This window comes from Leptonychotes weddellii, chromosome 10 (assembly GCF_054177405.1).
Source record: "Leptonychotes weddellii isolate Sample4059 chromosome 10, ASM5417740v2, whole genome shotgun sequence".
Taxonomy (NCBI): domain Eukaryota; kingdom Metazoa; phylum Chordata; class Mammalia; order Carnivora; family Phocidae; genus Leptonychotes; species Leptonychotes weddellii.
In genome coordinates this window covers 38,168,789-38,194,060 of record NC_138378.1, presented here as the reverse complement: position 1 = coordinate 38,194,060, position 25,272 = coordinate 38,168,789, and the positions used below count along the sequence as shown (strand labels likewise).

The 25,272-nt window shown below is 41.5% G+C and overlaps 1 protein-coding gene across 7 annotated transcripts in view; it reads right to left on the bottom strand.

The window, feature by feature from the left end:
- Positions 1–21,046, bottom strand: part of ZNF133 (zinc finger protein 133) — a 25,253-nt gene extending 4,207 nt beyond the window's left edge. The window contains exons 1-5 of one of the 7 annotated variants that reach the window (XM_081833259.1): positions 19,630–21,046; positions 18,267–18,339; positions 7,628–7,702; positions 634–760; positions 398–493 (exon numbers count right to left, since the gene is read on the bottom strand). In XM_081833259.1, the coding sequence (XP_081689385.1) occupies positions 398–493; positions 634–760; positions 7,628–7,660 (256 nt within the window). In that variant the 5' untranslated portion in view covers positions 7,661–7,702; positions 18,267–18,339; positions 19,630–21,046. Of the gene's footprint in view, positions 1–397; positions 494–633; positions 761–7,627; positions 7,703–18,266; positions 18,340–19,445; positions 19,494–19,629 lie in introns of those variants that run through there. The other 6 variants (XM_081833258.1, XM_031021660.2, XM_081833260.1 and 3 more) reach the window with 6 other exon arrangements.
- Between the last annotated feature and the right edge of the window lie 4,226 nt (positions 21,047–25,272).

The window sequence follows — 25,272 nt, the reverse complement described above, 5'->3', positions numbered from 1 at the left end:
AGGGAGTCTGCTTCTCCCTCTGCCTGCTGCTCCCCCTGCTTGTGTTCCCTCCCTCTCTCTCTCGCTTGTTATCTCTCTCTCTCAAATAAATGAAATCTTTAAAAAGAAAGGCAAAAAAAAAGAAGCCCATGCCTACAGAAGAGATCTGAGTGAGGGAAAGAGGGCAAACCCAGTGGGAGGAAGAAAGACTTCTAGTGGCAGAAGGAGATGAGAGACACTAGGAGAGCCCTGCCCTCAGGTGAGGATGAAGGTCTAGAAGGGAGGCCATGCCAGGCAACGCCAACCACAGCATGGGAGGTCAGAACAGCTACTCTCTAGCACCGGCGCAATGCCTCCCGTCTCCCACACCGAGCTGCCCGCAGCTCTGTGCTCCGTTTGCCCAGCACTCCCCACTCACCTGGACGGGTGGCTGGTGGGCATGTTCTCTCCTCTCTCCAGGTTTCCTTCCCTTGCTCCAGCTGGGTGATAAGTTTTGGCTTAGAAAACGGAATTCCTGCTCACAGGAAAAGAAAAAACAAGGTGGCTGTAGGTTAGGGGCACAAGGGCCAACTCAGAAAGCAAGATGGCTGCTTCAAGCACAGCCTAAAACACCCTGCAGCAAGGACATGAGTCCTCAGAGATTCCAGGGCTTACCCAGTGAGACCAGGTTGCTGTAGTTTTCCAGCATCACCTCCCTGTACAGGGATCTCTGAGCGGGGCTCAGCAGCATCCACTCTTCCTGGCTGAAATCCACAGCCACATCTCTGAATGCCATGTGTGCCTGTAACAGAAAACACAGCTCTGCTCACTGAGGAGCCAGCCTTGCCCACGACTCAGGCTGAGGGGAAGGGAGGATGCTGCCCGGTGGGAGACGGGTGAGCTACCGAGATTCTGTCTTGGGGGCACCTTGTGCTCAGTCAGTTAAGCCTCTGACCCGATTTCAGCTCAGGTCATGATCTCAAAGTCATAAGATCGAGCCCTGTGTCGGGCTCCTCACTCAGCAGGGAGTCTGCTTGAGATTCTCTCTCCCTCTCCTTCTGCCTCTCCCTCTGCTCGTGCTCTCTCTCTCTGTGTCTCTCTCCCTGAAATAAATAAATAAATCTTAGGGGCACCCGCTCGTCAGTTAAGTGTCCGACTCCTGATTTCGGTCATGAGATCGAGCCCCATGTCAGACTCTACTGGGCATGGAGCCTGCTTGGGATTCTCTCTCTCCCCCTCTCTCTGTCCCTTCCCCAATTCGTGTGTGCCCGTGCGCACTCTCTCTCTCTCTCAAAATAAAATAAACAAATCTTTAAAAATAAATAAATAAATAAACCTAAAAAAAAAATATTCCGCCTTTGATTGTGACCCTGATGCCATGTGTTCCAAGACCTTTAAACCTCTGTTGCTATCCAGCCAACAACACCTATGAATCTACATTCAAGATCTTGGCTGGGCTGTGTGGAGAATATGTGCAAAAAAGAGTCCCTAACTTTTAGGAACTTTAAATCTAGGCAGATAGAAAAGCAAACAATAAATAAAAATTAAACAAAAGTAAAAACATAACAGACTTTGAATTTTAAGAATTTAAAAAATTAAGTAATACTACCAATCATGTTAGTATTGAAGCATCTGAATGACTAAAGTTCATACAATTCAATAATGGCACAGCCTAACTATAACTCAGTCCTTTCCCTAAATGCCATGGCCCCTTGGCCTCCTTGGGTCTGAGAGGCACAAGTGGGGCATAGTGAGGAGCATGGACTTGAACGTACTGCCTGGGTTTGGGGTCCACCTCTGTGGTCAACTAGTGAAATGTAGATAATAGTATATTAAATTTATGGCCCCACACTGTGGATGCTCAGGGTGGACCTTCTTGGCCACTCAACCTTCAAATTCATCTCTATATTCATTCTCACCCCCCTGCCCAGTTTTACTCATCTCCTTAACTCTATTTCAAAATGGTGGGCACAGTGAAATACGAACATCAGGAAAAGGGTCCTGAGGCAGCCCCAGGAACGTCTCTTAAAGGATGGGCAGGAGTGAGGAGAAGAGGGAAGTGTTAGGTATTCCAGATGAAGCATGTGGGGAGTGGAGAAGACGACACTGTGAGCAAAGGAAGAGAGGAAGCCACCATGTGGACAGGGAGGACAACCCGGGAGGAATAAAAGGTAGAATACAGAAGAGGTGGAATGTAGCAGCCTATAGATTTTTAATTTTTATTGTAAAATATACCTAACAAATATTATACTATTTTTACCATTTTAAGTGTACGTTTCAGTAGGATTAAGTACATTCACATAGTTGTACAACCATCACGGCTACCATCTCCAGGACTTGTTCATCATCCCATGCTGAAACTGTAACCATTAAATAATAACCCCTCCTCCTCCCAAACCCTGGTAACTACCATTTTGGTTTCCATCTCTACATATGTGGTTATTCTACATACTGCAAGTTAAGTGGACTTACACAATATCTGTCCTTTTGTGTCTGGCTAATTTCAAGGTTCATTCCTTTGGAAGCATGAACTCAGAATTTCCTCTCTTTTCAAGACTAAAAAATATTTGATTTTATGTATATACCACTCATCCATTGATGGACATCTGGTTTGTATTCACTGTTTAATGACTGTGAATAATACTACCTCACAAATTGGTGTATAGTGATCTGTTTGAGTCCCTGGCTTCCAATTATCTGGGGGTATATACTCAGAAGTAGAATTACAAGAGCAAATGGGAATGTCATATTAATTTTTTTCAGGAATCACTGTGTTCCATAGCAACTGCATCATTTCACAACTCCACTAGCAATGCAGAGGGGTTCTAATTTCTCCACATCCTCACCAATACTTGTTGCTTTCTGTTTTATTTTTGTTGTTGTTTTTGTAACAGCCATCTGATGAGTATAAAATGGTATCTCACTGTGGACTTAGACTGCATTTCCCTAATGATTAGTGATGATGATCATCTTTTCACATGCCTATTTGCCATTTATATAACTTATTTGCAAAATATCTATTCAAATTCTTTTCTTTGCCCATTCTTGAATTGGGGTGTTTGTATTTTTGGTGGGTTACAGTTTTTTATATATTCTGACTGTTAATCACTTATCAGATCATTTATCAGATAAGTGATTTGCAAATATATTTGCAGAGGGGTTATAAATTCTGATGAAGACCAATTTATCTATTTCTTCTTTTGTTGCCTGGGCTTTTGGTGTAATATCCAAGAACTCATCACTAAACCCAATTTCCTGAAGCTTTCCCCTGTTTTTTTCCTAAGAGTTTTATAGTTTTAGTTCCTTCTGTTTAGGTTTTCAATCCATTTTGAGTTCATTTTTGTATATGGTGTGAGGTTAAGGGTCCAACTACATTCTTTTGCATGTAGGCATACAGTTTCCTAGCACAATCTATTAAGTAGACTGTCCTTTCCACGTTGAATGGTCTTGGTACTCTTGTCCAAAATCATTTGACCATATACATGAGGGTTTATTTCTGGGCTCTGTGTTCTATTCCATTAGTCTGTAATTCCGTCTTTATCCCAGTACCAAACAGCTTGGATGACTGTAACTTTGTAGTAAATTTTGAAATCAAGAACTGTGAGCCCTTCATGTTTGTTCTTTTTCAAGATTGTTTTGGCTATTCAGAGTCCCTTGAGATTTCATATGAATTTTAAGGTCAAGTTTTTGATTTCTTTTTTTTTTAAGTTTTCTATTTCTGAAGAAAAGAAGAAAAAGCCATTGAGATTTTTGTAGAGATTACACTGAATCGACTTCAGTACTGTTGTCATCTTAGCAATATTAAAATTTCCATCCATGAACATGGTGTCTTTTCATTTCTTTAATTATTTCAGGAAGGTTTTGTATTTTTCAATGTACAAGTCTTTTGCCTTCTTAAGTTTTTTTAAGTATTTTATTCTTTTTGATGCTATTGGAAGTAGAATTGTTTTCTTAATTTCTTTTTCAGATTGTTCATTGTTGGTGTGTAGAAATGCAGCTGACTTTTGTGTGTTAATTTTGTATCCTGCTATTTTGTTGAATTTGTATATTAGTTCTAACAGGTTTTTTGTGTGTATCTGGAATCTTTTTTACATATACACAGTCATGTCATCTGCTAACCAATAATTTTACTTCTTCCTTTCTAATTTAGATACTTTTTTTTTACTTTTCTTTCCTACTTACTCTGGCTAGAACTTCTTTTTTTTTTTTCTTTTAAGATTTTATTTATTTATTTGAGACAGAGAGAATGAGAGACAGAGAGCATGAGAAGGAGGAAGGTCAGAGGGAGAAGCAGACTCCCTGCTGAGCAGGGAGCCCGATGCGGGACTCGATCCCGGGACTCCAGGATCATGACCTGAGCTGAAGGCAGTCGCTTAACCAACTGAGCCACCCAGGCGCCCTCTGGCTAGAACTTCTAATACTGTGTTCAACAGAAGTGGCAGAAGTGGGTATATGTGTCATATCTGATCTTTGATCTTACAGAAAAATCTTTTAGTCTTCAACCGTGGAGTATGTTAACTGTGAATTTTTCATATACTGTGTTTTTCATATACATGGGCTATTCCTAGCTTATTGAGTGTTTTTATCATAAAAGAGTGCTGGATTTTATCAATACTTCCTGCATCAGTTGAGATGACCATGGGGTTTTTGCTCTTCATCTGTTAATGAGGTATATTTATTGATGTTTACAGGTTGAAACATCCTAGCATTCTAGGACTAGACTTAGTCAGTGGGATTCTTTTAATATGCTGTATAATTCTATACAGTGTATAGAATTCTTTTACTAGTGTAGAAAAGTATATAATTCTAATATACTGAATTTGGTTTGCTAGTATTATGTTGAGAATTTTTGCACCAGTACTCAAAGAGATCTTGGCCTGTAATTTTCTTTACTCGTTTTGTATCAAGGTTTGTCTGATTTTGGTATCAAGGTGATGCTGGCCTCACAGAATTAGCTAGGCAATGTTCCTTCTTCATGTTGGGGGGGGGGAAATGTTTGAGAATTGGTGTTTTTCTTTAAATGCATTATAAAATTCACCAGTGAAGGCATCAGTCCAGGGCTGTTCTTTGTTGGGAGCTTTTGATTACTGATTTAATCTCCTTACTAGTCTATCAAGACTTTCTAATTCTTTTTTTCTTTTTTTTAAAGACTTTCTATTTCTTAATGATTCTGTCCTGGGGTTTTCTGTTTCTAAGAAGCTGTCCATTTCATCTAGGCCATCCAGTTTGCTGGGGTACAATAGTTTATAACAGTCTCATATAACCCCCCTTATTTCTGTAGAATCAGTAGTAATGCCCCACTTCATTTCTGATTTTAGTAATCTGAGCTTTCTTGTTTACGCAGTCAAGCTAGCTAAAGGCTTTGTCAATTTTGATAAACTTTTCGAAGAAATAATTTTTGGTTTTATTGATTTTTCTCTATTATTTTTCTATTCTCTATTTAACCCTGTTCTAATCTTAACTCTTTTCTTCCTCTGCTACCTTGGGTTTAGTTTGTTCTTTTTCTAGACTCTTAAGTTGTAAAATTATGTTGTTTCCTGGAGATCTTTTTTTCTTTCTTTCTTTCTTTCTTTTTTTTTTTTTTAAGAGAGGGAGGGAGAAGCGAAGAGAGAGAGAGTATCTTAAGCAGGCTCCATGACCAGCACAGAGTCTGATGTGGGGCTTGATCTCACAACCCTGAGATCATGACCTGAGCCGAAATCAAGAGTCGGACACTTAACCAACTGAGCCACCCAGGCGCCCCTTCATATCCTTTTGTGTACATTCTGTATCTATTTTCATTAGAGTTATCACAGTGATTAAATTTAACATCTTAAAGTTATAACCCCCTAATGTGAATTGATATCAGCTTAACTTCAATAGCATACACAATTCTATATACCTCTATCCTCACCTCTTGTCAGTTATTAAAGTTATAAAATTACACCTCTATGCATTGTGTCCAAAAATATAGACTCATAATTGTGTTTTAAGGCATTAATCTCTTAAATCATGCAGAAAACAAAAAGTGTAGTAAACCAAAGTGACAATAACACTAGCTTATATAACTGCCAATTTATTTACCTGTAGAACTTTATTTCTTCCTATAGCAGCAAGTAACTGTCTAGTATCATTTCACTGCACCCTCAAAGACTCCCATTAGTATTTCTTGCAAGGCAAGTCTGGTGGCTGCAAACTATATGACTTTTTCTTTTTCTGGGAATGTCTTGATTTCTCCCTTACTTTTGAAGGACAGTTTTTGCTAGATATAGAATTCCTGGTTGACAATTTTTTCTTTCAGCATGGAATATACCAACCCATTGTCTTCTGGCTTCCAAAGTTACTGATTAGAAATCTGCTGATAGATTTTAGAGGACCCTCTGTATGTGACAAGTTGCTTGTCTCTTGCTGTTTTCAAGACTCTATGTTGCCTTTGGCTTTCAAGTGTTTGGTTACACTGAATTGTGGTGTGGTTCTCTTTGACACTTTATCCTACTTGGAGTTTGTTGAGCTTCTTATTTGCTTTTTATGTCTTCTGTCTCTTTATTTCTATTTCCATTTTGTCCTAAAATAATCTTCTTGATTTTGTTCATGTCTTCCTTTAGCTAAGAGAATCTTTAAGACATCGGTTTTAAAGTCTTTGTCCAGTAAGTCCTACCATCTGGCCTTTATCAGGGATAGTTTTTAATGATTTATTTTTTTCCTCTGAATGGACTATATTGTCCTGTTTCTTTGTATGCCTCCTGATTTTTTGTGGAAAATTGGATATCTGAATCTTATAATATGACAACTCTAGAACTCAGACTCCCTAGTATCTACTGGGTTTTAAAATTATTGTAGGCTGTCTGTGCTAGGATTCAGCCTGTGGTGTAAACTTAGGTTTTTCCTGAGTCTTTCTTATGCTTTTCTGATCCTGTGCCTTTCCATGGGCATGCATGGTAACTTTCTAAATCCCCTATACATGCAGTTGTTTTAGATGTTCCATCCTGAAATGTCTGACGAAAAAGGCAAAAAGGGAAAAAATAAAGGGAAAGAAATTTCCCAGGATTTGGTTCTTTAAATCTCCTACTTCAGCCAGTGGGGGTTGTAACAATGTAATGCCCACTTCTGTAATGAGAAGCAGCAATCAGGAATCAGAATACAGATCCTCAGTATTTGAAGGACAAGGTCCTTACTGCCCACCCTGGCCTCCGCAAGCTGTGTGCAAACTGCTTCAGGAACACATGCATGGCTTTCTGCCATGGGGGAGGGGGATGGGTGATGAGTACTGCACTAAGAGCTGAAACTGACTGTTCCAAACTTTCCCTTGGAAGCTGCAAGCATTCAACTAGACTCCAGAGTTCCAAAATAGTTACATCAGACAGATTTTGCCAATAAAATTGTTGCCTATGTGGGGAGACAGATTCCTGGTGCTTCCTACTTCATTATTTTCCCTGATATCACTCTCAGCTTATAAAAGTTTTAAAGCTGAACAAAGGAATGTAGACTCTCTCCTGTCCTGTAGAACTGTGTGTTGTTCAGGGTGAGCCACTTGGTGAGTGACTTAAATCATAGGTGGAACAGGCTTCAGGTAAGGTAAATCACACCTCCAAGACTAATGCTAGACTCTGCCAGGTACCAACAAGGCAGCCAGAATAAGAAAATGAGTCTATCCTGAGACAGCCAGTGTGGAAATACAGAAAACACTCACCATTACCCTGGCTTTCCGGGACCCTGAGGCCATTTTCCCTGGTATCCCTAAAGAAGGATATCTCAGAAGGCAGATCTGGGTAAGGAAAACAGAAATGAAAGGGTGTCAGGTAGAAATGCTCTCCCCATGAGTGAGGCAGGATCTGCCTCAGTTGGGGGACAGGTGGCATGATGTTACCAGGCTGATTCTCAACTAGGGCCCTGGAAAAAGGTCCAGAAAGCCAGGCCTTCAACAGGTTCAGTTCCAAACTCTCCTGATCACAAGTTAAATGGAAAAGGACATTTTTGAGGCCATTCACTTGGAAGTAGATAATGTTAAATGCAGCATTACGAATTTGAGGGGTTGTGAAAATGGTATTCTAGTTGTTTTTCAAAGATACATGTTGAAGTATTTATGAATGGAAATGATTAAAAACATTTCAGAAAAAATGAGATAAAAACATGAAACAAGATTGCAACATGGTGATGACTGTTAAAGCTGGGGCTTTATTATACTATTCTTGCTGCTTTTGAACATGTCTGGAATTCTTCCATTAATAAAAATTATTTTAAAATTCTTAACCAGCAAAAAAACTTATGCAATATGGCAAAATGTTAAGAAGTGTTAAATCAAGATGATGTATGTAAGGATGGTCATTATGCTGTTGTCTCTTTTATATTTGAGAATTTTCATTAAAAAAGTAAAAAGTATACAGTTTTTTCAATGGATAGCCAGGACAGAAAAACACTGTGTTGAAAAAAAAACTAGTGGAATCCAAAGCAATAACCAAGGACAGAAACTGGCAAGAATGAATGATCAATTTTAAATAATAAACTATGACAACTCAGATTAAATAAATAAATATTATGGATACTTCGATGAAGTGATTAGGGAAGAAATGAAATAAAATGGCAAATCATTCATAGGGAAGTCAAAAGACATTTTTCAAGAAATTTATTCTTGTGGTTTAATTTCATTTGATGTAATTATACATGGGATTAACATCTCTGTTAGCATTAGAAAGAATCCAGAGTAGTCTGAAGATTATAAACGAAAAAGTTTAGTTCTCTTTCTGGACTTTGCCCCAGGCCCACATCTGGGTAACTGCTGTTAACTATTTCATTGGTGCTCTTTATCATTTTGTCTCATCATTTTCATTTGTATTTGGGTACATGTGTAAACAATGTTACTTTCCCATAAATAAAAACCATCTGTATTCTGACTTATTTGCATTTAATATCTTGGGGCTATGTGTACACCAGTACTCACAGACCTAACTCCATTGTTTTTATTTAAAAAAAATTTTTTTTTAAACTACATTCTTTTTAATAATTGTTAGACTTTGTCCAACAGCAGACCACATTTTCTTTAACAAAGTATTCTTCTGTCAATGGACAGGCTGTCGTATTTATCACCGAAAGGTTATAAGCAATACCTTTTTGCAAACATGTCAGTCTTTCTGTATGAGTGCTAACAGAGCAGAATTACTGGGCTTAATTTTGCACATGTTCTTACACTGCCAAATTGCCCTCCAAAGGCTGACCAACTCACAATGCCAATGACCACATATTAGTGTGCCCCTTTCCACACTTTGATAATACTTGATTCATCCAAGGGATTCTTCAAGTAAGAAGCCTATAGGAAACAAGTTTTACATATGCAAGAGCTTGGGGAATTCTATAGCCTTGAGCTCTTTGTGAGAAGCTCTTCGTGAGGAATCTACTGGAAGATGAATATTAAACATAGTAAGACAGGAAAAGGAAACTAGGTAAAGAACTGATGGTGAGCATCTAATATACATAATTGTAGATCTAGCACTACACAGTGGGTAAGAGAGCAGGGAAGGGCGCCTGGGTGGCTCAGTTGGTTGAGCGATTGCCTTCGGCTCAGGTCGTGATCCTGGAGTCCTGGGATCGAGTCCCACATCGGGCTCCCTGCTCGGCGGGGAGTCTGCTTCTCCCTCTGACCCTCCCCCCTCTCATGTGCTCTCTCTCTCATTCTCTCTCTCAAATAAATAAATAAAATCTTAAAAAAAAAAAAAAAAGAGAGCAGGGAAGAAAAATATATACTAATGGTATATGGCATGTGTTCTGATAAAGTAGAAATGCCACTAAAATGGGAGGAGAGACAAGGGAAGGGGAAAGTAGAAAAGGTTTACTGAATGTTGCATTAGGTGGGAGTTGGAGGGAAAACACAAATGAAATCACAGAATTTCTAAAAATAATAATGAAAACCCTGTGGATGTGTGGGATTCATTTAAAACAGTGAGATGAGGGAAATGTACAGTTTTAGATATATTAATAAAGAACAGAAATTAATGAACAGAAAAAAGTGTAATAAGTGAAATCCTAATTTCTTAAAAATTTAGTGAAATAAACACAGCTATCTTAAGAAAAGAGAAAACATAAATATTGAAAATAAGAAACCACAAAGGGAAAATGCCATTTTTTTGAACTGTCAATGTATTGGGTTTAAAACAACAACAACAACAACAACAAAAACCCAACTAATTGTTTTCACTTGCTTTCTACTCCAGAAAGTAGGAAAAAAACAAAAACTGAGAAAAAGAGAAGAAAATGTTTTTTAAAAGAACAAGAAAGAGTAAATTAAAAACCAGTAGCATTAGATTGTGATACTGAGAACAGCTTGTATCAAACTAACCCTTTTACTAATAACTATACACCCTAATCAAAACATAAAGAAAATTGAAGATACCGCAACCAAAAGCAGCGTGAAACCGGAGGGGGTACAACCCTTGAAAGAAGGGATGCATACTGGGTGAGACCTGTATTTAACTCATTTTTCACCTGAGGGCACTCCCCAGTTCAAGTGGCACAGGAGGAACAGATCAATAGTCTGTGGCTTCCAGACTTTCTGGAAACAGCATGGCAAAATCCTAGAAAAGTGGGAGCAACTAGGGATGGAGCCTCAAATCTACACACAAGCACCTCCTAAAGTTGGTTGAATACTTTGGCTGAATGCAGAAGGCAAGAAACAAAGAGCTCAAGTGGCTAACAATGGATGGAAGGTGAATGGAGCTGTGCAGGTTTCTGCTATTGTTCACAAGTGAGACTGAGTTTAGAGCTTGAGTCCAATCAAGTCAAAGATTGCTAAATACCTTAGATAAGCTCCTACTGAAACACAGGTCATTTACACAAAACATATATCCTTTCAGCATACCCAGACAGAGGATATTCTAACTTCAAATTACCTGTGAATAAATTACCTATAAAAAAAGCAAAAAAATAAAAAAAATCTTTAAAAAAGCATAAAATACTAAACCAGTGAGCTATCTCGTTTACTTTCAACAGTAAGCCATCAGAGAGAAGAGCAGCTCAGGGGGGAAAACTACATGAAAGAAGAGAGGCATTAACAGCAGATTTAAAGTTGATAGAAGGGGCGCCTGGGTGGCTCAGTCGTTAAGTGTCTGCCTTTGGCTCAGGTCATGATCCCAGGGTCCTGGGATTGAGCCCTGCATCGAGCCCCCGCATCGAGCCCCCCATCGAGCCCCGCATCAAGCCCCGCATCGGGTTCCCTGCACTGCGGAAGCCTGCTTCTCCCTCTCCCACTCCCTCTGCTTGTGTTCCCTCTCTCTGTCTCTCTCTGTCAAATAAATAAAATCTTTAAAAAAAATAAAATAAAATAAATAAAGTTGATAGAAAACAACCATCAGAAAAGAAAAATTACCATGCATGAGAAAATGCTGAAAATGGGTACTGATAGGTCAGAATACTTACTACAGGGACGGGACTTAAAAGCGTAGGCAGAATGAACACATGATGTCTTGGAAAGGGGAAGCTCCAAGGGAAAAGGGGATTACAAGCAAGAAAAAGGCACCTCTTGGAAACTCCAAGGTAAAGAGAAAAATAAGCAAGGTGGAAATACAGGGTCCTGCAAAAGAGAAGAGAATTAAAAAAAGAAGAACACACAATCTCTCCTCCTGCTGCAATCCAGCAAAGAAATCATACTAATTACACTAACAGAAGAGTTTCCCTTCAAAAACACAAGAATCTGACAGTTGTTTACAGAAATGCAGATGTGCAGTCCTCCTCTATAGAAAACCAAAACAGAAAATGAGAATCCAAAGTTCAGCTAAAAAAAATTCTACCAAAGAAAAAGAAAAAGGAAAGGAAAGAAAAAAATAGTGACAGAGAAAAAGAATAACAAAACACTACAAGCTGAATTCAATATCCTCAAACATTTGGGCATAAGAGAAATCACCTTGAATCAAAAATTCAAATTTGTAACTATGTTGAGGAAATAGTCTTAAATTTATTGTTATAATCATTTCCCAACATATACATGTATCAAATCATTATGTTGCACACCTTAAACTAATACAATGTTACATGTCAATTATATTTCAGCAAATCTGGAAACAAAACTCAAAAGCTAAGAACAGAAATGGGCAAGAAAAATAAGTGTTGACTGAAGTTCAGAGAGAAATGAAATTAAGTTACAAGACAGCAAAGTATAGATTGAAATGAAAACAGGATGGGCGTTGAAGTGTAGCAGGAAAACCACTTGAGAGAATAAAAATGAAACAAAAGACGGGCTAGAGAGAAAGTGGTTGAAATGGAAATCAGACAATAAAGGGAATATCACCCATATAATTGTAGTTCCTGAAGAAAATAAACAAACAAACAAACAAAAGGAAACAATATTTAAAACTACAGTCCAAGAAAACTTCAAGAATAGAATCTAAATATGAAAGGACCTACAGAGTACCAGGGAAGTTTACTCACAACTACCCACTTTAAGATATCTACTAGAAAAGCTATCAGGCCTTTAAGAACAAGAATCCTAAGGGATCTTAGGCAAAAAATATACCAGACTTTCATCAGAATTATCAAAATCATCATTCAACCATCTTGCACTGCTCAGAATATAAAATGGTGCAGCCACAATGGAGAACAGTATAGTGGTTGCTCAAAAAATGAAAAATAGAATTATCATATAATCTACCAATCCCACTTCTGGGGATATCCCAAAAGAATTGAAAGCAGGGACTGGAACAGATATTTGTACACTTATGTTTATAGCCATATTCATAATAGCTAAAACATGGAAACAACCCAACGTCCATCAACAGATGAATGGATAAACAAAATCACACACACACACACAGATAAAAAAGGGAAATCCTGACACATGGTACAACATAGTTTAACCTTGAAGACATCAGACTAAGTGAAATAAATCAGACACAAAAAGACACATATTGTATGATTTGACATACCTGAGGTAATTAGAGTAATTAAATTCACATGGACAGAAGTAGGATGGTTGAGAGGGGCTCAGGGGAAGGGGAAAAGGGAGTTATTACTTAATGGGTACAGAGTTTCAGTTTGGAAAGATGAAAAAAGTCTGGAGATGGAGAGTGGGGTGGTTGTACAATAATGTGAATATACTTAACGCTGCTGAACTATACACTTAAAATGGTTAAAATGGTAAATTTTGTGTTATATGTATTTTACCACATTAAAAAAATGTATGGAAAAGAAGTCATCCAAAGCAGCGGAGCAACATTTACCAGAAACTTAAAGGAAAGACATTATGAGCCAGAGATTTCATATTCATCCAAGGGATTCTTCAAGTAAGAAGCCTATAGGAAACCATTTTAACACATGCAAGAGCTTGGGGAATTCTGTAGCCATAAGCTCTTTGTGAGAAGCTCTTCGTGAGGAATCTACTGGAAGATGAATATTAAACATAGTAAGACAGGAAAGGGAAACTAGGTAAAGAACTGATGGTGAGCATCTAATATACATAATTGTAGATCTAGCACTACACAGTGGGTAAGAGAGCAGGGAAGAAAAATATATACTAATGGTATATGGCATGTGTTCTGATAAAGTAGAAATGCCACTAAAATGGGAGGAGAGACAAGGGAAGGGGAAAGTAGAAAAGGTTTACTGAATGTTGCATTAGGTGGGAGTTGGAGGGAAAACACAAATGAAGTCACAGAATTTCTAAAAATAATAATGAAAACCCTGTGGATGTGTGGGATTCATTTAAAACAGTGAGCAAGGGAAATGTACAGCTTTAAATATTTTAATAAAGATAAGAACAGAAATTAATGAACAGAAAAAAATGTAATAAGTGAATCTTAATTTCTTTTTTTTTTAAGCTTTTATTTATTTATTTGACACAGACAGAACCAGAGAGAGACAGAGACAGAGAGCAAGCACAAGCAGGGGGAATGGCAGGCAGGGGAGAAGCAGGCTCCCTGCTGAGCAAGGACCCTGGGATCATGACCTGAGCCGAAGGCAGCCGCTTAACCAACTGAGCCACCCAGGCGCCCCGAAATCTTAATTCCTATTAAAAAATTAGTGAAACATGGCTAGCTTAAGAAAAGAGAAAGCATAAATATTGAAAGTAAGAAATAACATAGAGGAAATAACTACTGAATCACCAAAACACATTTTTAAAAAGTCATATAAGAGTATTTTTCAGACCTCTATAAAAAAATTTGTATACCTAGATGAAATGCATAACTTCTAAGGAAATGTAACTGACGCTAGATGGTCACAAGGGATTTTTACCAACCTTTCAAACCAGATAGTCCCAATGCTCAAAACACTGTCCCAGAGCACTGAAAAATGAAGGGAACTTCCTTATTCTTTTTAAAAAGCAACTCTAATGTTGACACCTAAACTTGATGGCAGTTCAAAAAACGAAAATTAAAGACCATTATCACTTATGAATATTGAAGCAAAATTCTAGAAATATCAGCTAAGAGACTCCAACATGACAATAAGAAAATATTTCACCAAGACAAAGTGGGATTCCCAGAAATCCAAGATTGGTGCAGTATTAGGAAATCCATTACTATAATATACCATATTAATCAACATATCTAAGGAGAAAAACCAAGTGTTTTTATGCACGCTGAAATATTCTTTAACAAAACTCAACACCCATTCCTTACTTTAAAAAAAAAAAAAACTCAAGAACATAAGATTGATGGATTTTTAAAACTTTTTATTTTGAACTAATTTTAGTCTTACAGAGAAGTTGCAAAAATATCAATTCTTATATAACCTTCACCCAGCTTTCTCTAATGTTAACATCTTAGAAAACCATAGTACAATGATCAAAACCAGGAAATTGACATTGACTAAATCACAGTCCTTAATCAAATTTGTCGGTTTTTCCACTAGTGTCCTTTTTCTGGTCCAGGATTCAAATGAAGTTCCCATATCGTATTTAGTTGCCAGGTATGTTTAATTTCCTCCAATCTGTGACAGTTCCTGTCTTTTCTTGTCTTTCGTGAACTTGACACTTTTGAAGAATATCCCTCAATTTTGGGTTTGTCAGATGTTTTTTTCATGATCAGAAGGAGGTTAGTTCATTTTTGGCTAGATTATCTCAGAAGTGATGTCATGTCCTTTTCAGTGCACTGCATCAAGGAGTTGATGATACTGATATGTCTATTACTGATGATATTAACCTTGATCTTGATCACTTGGTTAAGGCGATGTCTGCTGGGGTTTTATAATAAATATCTTGGGAGAGATACTTTGAGATTATACAAATACCCTGTTTCTCTTCAAATGTCCACTCACTAATGTTAGCAAGCGTTTGTGGAATGTGCCCACAATAGTTACTACTGTGGTATTTACCAAATGACGACGGTCTCTTTCCCTTTTTAATTTTAAATTCATTAATTATTCTGTAAGCAAGTGCTGTCCCTTCTCCCCCATTTTTTATTTATTCAATTCTTTATATCAGTATGGATGCATATCTTATCCCATGGGTTATAATAGAATATCATCACTATTTGGCTGCTCAAATCATTCCAGCTTCAAACACTGGGAGCTCCTTTGGGTTGGCCTTGTTCCTGCTTTACCCAGTAAATGCGGCCCAAGTGACACTGTGCCAGTTACAGGTTTATGTCTTAAGAAGGCTAGAGAGCTTATGCTCTACAGAGGCCCAAATACCATGTAAGAAGTTCAACTCCTCTGCCGGACAGACGATGCAGAGAGAGAGGCCCTGATACTACATGGAGAGAGTGAGGCCCAGCTGTCCCAGCTGACCCCAGCCTTCTAGCCAACCCAGAAAGGGCCAAATATATGAAGGAACCATCTCTGATGTTTCAACCCAAACAAGTCCCCAAGGGACTGTGGCCACAGCCAGGTCTATAACTCACACAGAGCAGAACCACAAAGCTGATCCCAGTAAACCCAAAGAATTGTGAGAAATTATAACATGCTGATTCTTCTGAGCCACTAAGTTTTGGGGTGGTTTGTTGTGCAGCAATCAATAATCAGAACCCTTCCAGACATGCCATGCCTTCTCCCTCCTCAACTTTCTTAATGACAGAAGCACCTTCCCTCTCGCCCACATGCCTCACTCAGACACCAGGACAACTTCCCCACTTGCCACAGAAAGCCCATTACCAAGGCTGACTGATTCTACCTCTGAAAACTCTCTCAATTCCTCCCCGCTCCCTACCTGCTGGGGGAGGAGGACAATGGCCATAGTCCCTCCTGGTAGGGTCTGCAGACCCTCTCCCAGCATTCCAGTCAGCCTCATCCATTCCTCCCAGAATCAGCTCTACGTACATATGGTTGGATCATTCACTCATTCAGTAAGATATTTATTAAGCTTCTACTGTATGATAGGCACTATTTTAGACACTGGGGATATAAAAGTGAACAAAGACAAAAAACATCTGCCCTCATTGACACAAAAGTCCAGAGGAGGAAGATGGGCATTCTAAATTAATGAGTAAAACACACAGTACATCAGGAAGTGATGACTGAGATGAAGACCAATATAGCAGGGAAGGAGAAAAGTAACAGAAGCAGGGTGGGGTTTTGGAATTTATTTATTTATTTATTTAATGGGAGGGGCTTGGAATTTTAAATAGTGGTTAGGCATGGTCCCTCTGAAAAGGTGACGGAGTAAACAACTAAAGCATGTGAAGGAGTGAGCCAAGTGGGTAGGTCTGAAAAGAGCCAGTTCACTGGGGCTGGTATGCTGAGCATCGCAGGCAAGAGCCAGTGCATGGTCAAAGTACAGAGTTCACTGTGGCTGGTGTGCTGTGCTTGAGACTGAGTAGGAAAGAGAAAGTTCGAGTGTAAACATGGGGGGAGATCATACCCCACTTTGTAGGATACTGATTCTGACTTTGACTGAGATAAAAAGCCACTAGAAGGTTTTGAGCAAATGCATGACATGATTTGACTGACATTTGAAAAGACCCCTCTGGTTGCTGTACTTACTAATATACTTTAGGGGGATGAGGGAAGATGCAAAGAGATCATTCAAGAGCTATGATTATCCAGGTAAGCCAGGTGAAATAGTGGTGGTTTGGGCCACGGTGGAAGCAGCAGAGGTTGGAGATTGTGTGTGTGAGTCCAGATTTGCTTAGTAGGGATGGAGTATAAAAAGGCCAAGGTTTTGACACTGAGCAGTCTGAAGGAAGGAGATGTCATGTCTCTGCTCCCTATTAGAGCTAAACTCCCTGAAAGAGTGGTCTATACTCTCTTGGGGTGGAGCATGTTTGGGGGAGGCGATCAGAGTTTGTTGTTGGACACATTAGGTTTGGGATGCCGAGGACATATCCAAGAGGAAATCTGAAGTAGACAGCAGGAGACTGGAATCTGGGCTGAAAGGCACAGGCCTAGGCTGAACCTCAGAGAGATGGCATTTAAGGCCTTGAGAGGAGATGGGGCCACCATGGAGACAGTGTGGCTGGAGAAGATGAGAAGTCCAAGAACAGTGGGGGTTTGGGAGAAGAAAAGCTGGGAAGAGGGACAGGAGGAGCGGCCTATGAGGTAAGAGGAAAACCTGGAAACCAGGAGCCACGATGTGACAGGGTATTTTAAGAAGGAAGTACGATACAACAATGTAAAATGTTGCTGAGAACTGACTGTGGCCATTAGCCACAGGATGCACAACCTCGTTGAGAATGTTTTTTAGTGGGTAGAGGTGAATAGGCCTCATTGGAATATTTAAGAGATGAAGGAAGGATAGACATGGAGATAGCAGCAGGGACAATTTTTTCAAGTTTAGCTCTAACAGAAAGGAAAGACATACAGCCATAGCTGGAGGGGGAAATCATGTCACTGCTTTGCTCCCCGCTGCCCTCAGATCAAGGCCACACTCACTAACTTGTCATTTAGGGCTCATTCCAACAATGACCAACCCACGCCTTTCCAATAACATCCCCCCCACCCGGCCCCGCCCGGCAGGCGTGAACGTCCCTTCCAGCCAGCAAGGATGACAACGCGAGTCTTCAAACTACATCACCCGCTTAGCCTAACCAGGTGCCAGTGACTCAAGAGGACGATGAGGTACCCAATCCAGTGGGACAGCTGGATAGTCACAATGCAGCCTGAGAGCCCAAGAGTCCTGGTAGTGTCGCGTGTTCTGCTGCTGACAAGGACACACTGGATGTATTCCCTGGGGGAAATCCAGGAATGCTCTCCAGTGGGATCGCATCTGAGTTCAATCAACAGAGTTTATAATGAAGCAGAGAGGCATGGAGAAATCAAAGGGGTCACGAATGAGGACACAGGTCTGAAGAATAGTCCCTGTGAAAACTGTCATCTTGTTTTCCTGGGAATGGGACACTGTAGGGCACAAGATGTCAAAGTTGAGCAAAGGAAACCCACCGAGGTTCGGCATGCAAATGGGAAGGGGTCCCCACCTGAAGCTGGACTGTCAGGAGCCGGGGAGTCCTCTCTTTGCCCACCAGGCAGTCCTCTCTGGGCAGGCAGGGGCTGCAGGGGGCAGATCAAGAACAAAAAAGGTTCAGAAGAGTAACTGGAAACCCTCAGCTCCAGTAGGGTAGGGCCTCCTCCTCCTTAAAGGAATGGACCTATCACTGAAGAAAAGACTGTGGAAGCTTGCTGGGAACACAGCCTGCCCTGACATGCTACTGACACTGAGCATGAGCTGAGCTGATCCTCCCTCACCTTTGTGCTTAATAAGAATAGTACTTATTGGGCACTGAGTATATACCAGTGACTGTTCCAGGCACTGTAGGAGTTTCACCGATTCTCCTCACCCAGTGAAGTACAATTTCTTATCTTCATTTTACAGATGAGAAAATTGAGACACAGAGAAGTCAGTCTCTTGCCCAAGATGGCGCAGCTATGAAATGACTGAGCCTGGATGAGATCTGGCTGTAGAGGCCATATTCTTAACCAGTAAGGGCAGTGATTGCTAATCTCTGTGGGTTGTAAGGATTCTCAGTGTATGCATTATGAGAAGAATCAAAATTGGTCATAAGGTGATAAGCACTGAATTTGAGTAATGGGTCTATGGAGTTCTATCTACTTCTGTTTGAAATTTCTCCATCATAAAAAGTTAAAATGGACCTTCAAATTTCAAAGCCTGTTCACACCAGAGATGTGGGAATCTGTGATTCCTGTGGTCAGCGAGGATCCTCGGGACCTTTGAAAAACTTGCCTAGCGCACCCTAACCCGACCTCTTCCTCCAAAGCCGGAACCCTGGGGCGACCAGCCAAATTGAGAGCCTAGGATCGCGCCAAAATGGCCACTCCACACCCAGTGCAACTCGGGCACGTCTGGCCAAGCCAGCCTGCCTGTCGCCCCGCCTCGGCAAAACTGAGGGGTAGCTGGACCCAAAAAAAGGACGATCTACATCCACCCACCGAAATTCCGGACACATGTCCCCAGGGACGGCTCCCACACCACCACCTAGGAAATATCAGCCCCCAAAAGCCTACTTACTGAACTCCCCGCAAACCCCGGGAGTTGTGACATGAGCGACCCCCTCTCTCAACATCGCGATTTCGGCCAAGGCCGAACCTGTCCCCACCCGCAGGAACCTTTGGACGAAAGGCCCAAGGCCAGCACCCACCACCACTGGGCTTTGCGGCTGAGCTTCACCCACGTTCCTCGGAGATGCGCGCCCACACCCCCCAAAATAAGACATCCGGGAGAGCACGGCCTGAGCCACGACAGCGTGTCCCCACCACTACCTCCTCTCCCCGCCATCTGCACCGTCCCCAGCCTCAGCCCATAGACCAGCCTTTAAGACCTACCTTGCTGCGCCAGGAAGGGCACAGTTGCTGCAAGGGTCCCGCGGGAGCCTCACTCACCAGCGCCACCAAAGAACAAGGGGTCACTCCAGCCACCAGCTGGGGACCTACTTCTGTAGGGTGCCGGGACTACACTATCCAGCATCCTCGGCGTGGCGCCGGGACCACACCTCCCAGGATGCTCCGCGCAACCAGACGGGCACTGGCTGCCCACAGCTCCCATTGGCCTCCCAGGGAGCCGTTTCTGGGTAACGTGCCCCGGTCATTAGAGAATGACCACCGTGGCACCTGGATCCCCGGTATTTTTTTTCTTAAGATCACGTTTACAAAACATGTACAGGGTCCCGGGTGAAGCTTCTCGCCCTGCCGTGACCGCTTCTCTAACGCTTCCGCCTCAAAGACTACACTCCCCAGTGTAGTCCTGCAGTGACTTCCGCATCCGGTGCCGGCCCGCCTCCCGACCGGCGGAAATGACGCATCAAGAGGAGGTTCGGTTTGGCTTCTGGGATTGGCAAGGGTCAGCGGCAGTGGGGCGGTGAGGTCGGGGTTCTCCAGCTGCAGTGTGGCACACCTTCGTCCCGTGTTCCGTGAGCGACCGGCAGGCGTGGTCTCGTCCAGCTCACGTGCCCTTTTAACTCCGTTGAGGCCCATGGAGGGAGCGAAGCTGAGAGATGCCGAGCAGTCTTCCTGAGGTCTCCCATCTGGTGCGAGGTAGACCCGGATTCTGAGCACACGCCCTCAACCCGAAATATCCACTGCGGGGTCCCTGAGACCTTTTCCCTCTGTTGGAGTCCCCAGAGTTTTGGCAAACTCTCATTTGTCTCCTGGGGGACAGGAACCTCACTCTTAGACCGTAGCTCGGGGTAGAGGCCGCTGTCGGCTTAGCTCTTTGGGTCTTTGTTCCGGGCTGTGGTTGAGAACAGGGTTGCGTTGGCGCGCGTCAGGAACACCCCAGTCTCGAAGCTGGAGAACAAGTCCCACTGAAGTCGTGGGAGGGTATTTACACCCGGCCACCCTCTCACTTCTCTTTACCTTCCTCAGATAGGCTTTCAGAAATTTCGTTCTTCTCTAGGACGTCCACGTGGCCTGAAGTAGGGAGAAAAAAAGGATTTACAAGAATTCCTTCTTAGCTTTTGGAAAATGAATCCATCCCCTTCTTTTGCCCTGCTGCTTTGTTCATAGTGAATTCAGTTCATCCCTGGCTCTGGAGAAGTGCCTAGTCTTACTTGGAGCCCTCCATTGACAGTTCCTCTCTGCCCCATCCATGACTTATTCACCAAGAAATTAGCTGTTAACACCCATGGAGGTTCAAAGTAACAATGCAAGGGTTACACAGTCTATGTGTAAGAGTCCAGTGATGCTTGCTGTATGCCAAGGGTGGAGATGGCTGGGATCCCAGGGGCCTTGGAGATGAGAAAACAAGGAAGACTTCCAGGATAAGAGACTGCCTGAGCTTCCCTGAGGGGAGTAGGTGAGAGGAAGAGTTGGAGAAGGACCGGCCAGTGGGAAGAGAGCAGGAAGTGAGGTCAGAGCCTCAGAGGCATAGTCACTGGGTAAACTTCCCTGGCCTTAGTGAGGGAGGTTTTCAAAAGAAAAATGGTCTTGTGTCTGGCTGATTTTCCGTGCATGTAGGCAAGGATGCCGTGTGGCTGTTCACATGTGCCATACAGAGGTTTAGTTTGGCCAGCCTTATGGTTCATGTTTGAGAGTTCTTAGCATTTAATAACTAAGAGTTTCCATCTAAAAATCTGGATTGCCTGCCTTTTTTTTTTTCTTTAAGATTTTATTTGTCAGAGAGAGCACAAGCAGGGGTAACGGCAGGCAGAGGAAGAAGCAGGCTCCCCGCTGAGCAAGGAGCCCAATGCAGGACTCGATCCCAGGACCCTGAGAACATGACCTGAGCCAAAGGCAGATGCTTAACCAACTGAGCCACCCAGGCATTCCGAGGGTTCCCTGCTTTCTAAAAAGACTCCTGGCCTCTCTTCTCTATCTCCTTTTCCCCTACAATACTTCCCTCCCACTCTATCCCACTTCTTACCTCATCTGGAATACCTTGCCTCCTCTTCCTTGACTTCTAAATCTTGCAGATCCTTCAAGACCAAATTCCCAACTCTTTTTCCTGAACCCCTGGCATCCATTGTTTGTAAATAAAGCTGCTTTCACTCGAAGGGAAAGTGTCATCTGATAATGTAGAGGACAGATTCTGTTTTGGAAAGAAAGTTTCATTCTTGATTAGTTGTTGCTGTTGCTGAACCCACATACCTGGGTAGATCATTTAACACAGGTGTGAATGTCCATCCTATCACCTGGAGTCTTGTAAACATGCAAATTATGAATCAGCATGACTGGGGTGGAGCTCAATCATCAGCAGTTCTAACAAGCTTCCAGATGATGTTGACTCAGACCACACTAGGCAGCAAGAATGGAATCTAGGGGCTCAGATCTTTCAATCTAATACCATTAGATCAAGTAATCTCCAAATTCCTAAAACTCAGATCTGACTATGATTCTATATTTATGTTTTATTTTCATGTATAGTTTTCTTAAGTTTAAAGCACTTCAAGTTTAGGAATTCTATTTTTGCTTTGCTTGGAAACCCCATAGTAACCAGACCAGTACCTAGACAGTAGACAAATGATGTTGGTTGGATAGAGACCAGAGTCTTGGAATCCCCACAACAGTGTTATAGTGAAAAACCGTATCAAGACATTTTCCCTGCCTTTCTCAGGGCAGCTTTCTTGCTTCTTCACTTTGAATCATAGGCAAGTCTGACAACAGAGTGAGGAGGACTATTTGGTATAACAGGATTTCGTAGTGTTTAGGGGTGTGGCTGTGGCTTTCATCTAGGAGGTGTGGAGGCTATGGAGTCCTGCACAAGTCCTCTACAGACAGGCGATGGTGGGGAACTATAGCAACTTGGTCTCACTGGGTACTGATGGCTTCTCTTACAGCTTCAAATCTGACCTAGTTTAAACTTCTCATGCAGCTGCCAGGCATAGCTGACCTTTGCCTCAGGATTGGACCTCACTACAAAGATGTGCTTTTCCAACATCCCTCCAAGGAAAGTCTGCTTTTTTGTACAGTTGAGAATAGGTAGATGGTGGAGTGTGGGAGGGTGGGTGCTTACTACACTTCAGGCATTTTTCCCCAGGCTGGATTCTATTCCTAGATACTCTCTTGCTTCAGGCAGGGAAGACTTTTTCATCTACCCAGCAAGAAGTAGACATAATATGCTGCTTTGCTGATCTGAGGTTCCTTTCCTTTACTCATCCCTTTTCTGCTGCTGAGAGTTCACTCACCCAGTTTAGCTCTGAGTCTGAAATGGCTCCTTAAGCCTGTATTTTATAGTTATGTTGTTTTCTTTCTGTCTGCGCAGGAATCCCATTTTTGCAAACCAGAACTCATCACTCGCTGGAGCTGTCCAGGAAGGGCCACAACATCTGCTGGGCCCCTGTGTAGGTCAGAGGGTACTGAGTGCAGTTGGTCAGCAGGTCAGGAATTAGGAGACGACAATGAGGTGCTAGGGAAGAAGCTGTTTCCATGGCTTTCTAGGTTACTAGTTTAGACTGCCTGGCCTTGCCTTTCTTCCAGACTTTCATCTTTACCTGAGAGGGGTTTCTAGCATACTTTGTTTTCTTTCTCTGCTGGGAAACCACCCCTCGTCCCACTGGGCTTGCTTTTTCAAGCTTACACAGTCTTTCTCTATTCATGCGCTTCTTTCGATTGGCCTAATCTTAAATGAGCGCCAGACTGTGTGCCCAAGGATGCCCAAGAAATTGTGTGTTGAATGTCAGAGGTATCCAATAAAAACCTTTTCTCTGCCCCACCTGCACTTTGGTATTCTGAGTCAACAGGTTTGGCTTGGGGTATTTGGTCCCAATTGGCTATGTGATCATGGGCAAGTGACTTGCCCTATTAAGGTTGGTCAAGATCATGGTTTTCAGTGCATGAAACAAAAAAAAATGGAACTTCACTAATGTGCCTTGTGAGGAGACAGGAAGCCTCATTTTCTTGGTATGTGTCATAGCTTTAACTTTTATATACATCATGAACCCCCATCTTACAGCATTACATCTAAAGAGTCAGTTGTATCATTGGGAAATTATGAGGAGAAAAAAATAAGTCATATATTTGCCATTTCTAGTGCTCTTTATTCTTTTCTGTAGATCTGAGTTTCCATCTGGTCTTAATTTCCTATAGCTATAAGAACATTCTTTAGCATGTTTAGTGTGGATTTGCAGGCAACAAATCCTGTATTGGTTTATTTGGAATAGTCTTTATTTTGCCTTCATTTGTGAAGATTATTTTTGCTGGATACTGAATTGAGTTCACAGATTTTCCTTTAGCACTTGAAAGTTGTGCTTCCATTTTATTTTGGCCTCCATCATTTCATTGAGAAGTCAGCTTTAATGTAGACTGTTGTCCCCTGTATATAATGCTTCTTTGTTCTCTCACTGTTTTGGAGGTTTTGCTTTCTCTTCAGTTTTCAGCAGTATGACATTGATAGTTTGTTATTGTGTTGATGTTGTTGTTTGGTATTTATGCAGTTTGAGGCTTGTTAAGATTCTCTATTCCATAAGCCAATATTTTTCATTAAATTTGGCAACTTTGGCTGTCATATCTTTAAATACTTTTCAACCCTTTTCTCAGTTTCTTCTCCCTTTGGGTCTCCAGTTATACATATGTTAGACCATTTGATTATCCCACAGTTCACTGAAGCTCTGTCCAATTTTCTTCAGTGTTTTTTTTCTATTTGTCAGATTGGCTAACCTCTATTATCTGTTTTCTTTTTTTTTTTAAGATTTATTTATTTATGTATTTGTCAGAGAGAGAGAGCACACCAGAGCATGAGCAGGGGGAGCATCAGGCAGAGGGAGAAGCAGGCTCCTCGCTGAGCATAGAGCCTGATGCGGGACTCGATCCCAGGACCCTGGGATCATGACCTGAGCTGAAGGCAGACGTTTAACCCACTGAGCCACCCAGGCGTCCCTCTATTACCTGTTTTCAAGTTCACTAGCACTACCTTTTGTCATCTTCAATCTTTTAAGCCCCTCTGGTAAATTTTAAATTTTTATCTACTATGCTTTTCACTTATAGAATTCCCATTTGGTTCTTTTTCATAATTTCCACCTTTCAGCTCAGTTTCCCCCCATCTGTTCACTCATTATGTGCATATGTTCCTTTATTATATTTAGAACCGCTGTTGTAAAACCACAGGGCCATCTCAGGATCTATTTCTGTTGACTGCTTTTTTTTTTTTTCTTAACTGTATTTCCGTGCATGTCCAGTAATTTTTCTTTTTTTTCTTGTAGTTTTTAATTTTATTACGTTATGTTAGTCATCATACAATACATCGTTAGTTTTTGATGTAGTGATCCACGATCCATTGTTTTCGTATGACACCCAGTGCTCCATGCAGTATGTGCCCTCCTTAATACCCATCACCGGGCTAACCCAACCCCCCACCCCCCTCCCCTCTAAAACCCTGTTTGTCTGTCAGAGTCCATAGTCTCTCATGGTTCATCTCTCCCTCCAATTCCCCCCGCCCATATTTCCTTTCCTTCTAATGTCCTCCATGCTATTCCTTATGTTCCACAGTAAGTGAAACCATATGATAATTGATTTTCTCTGCTTGACTTATTTCAC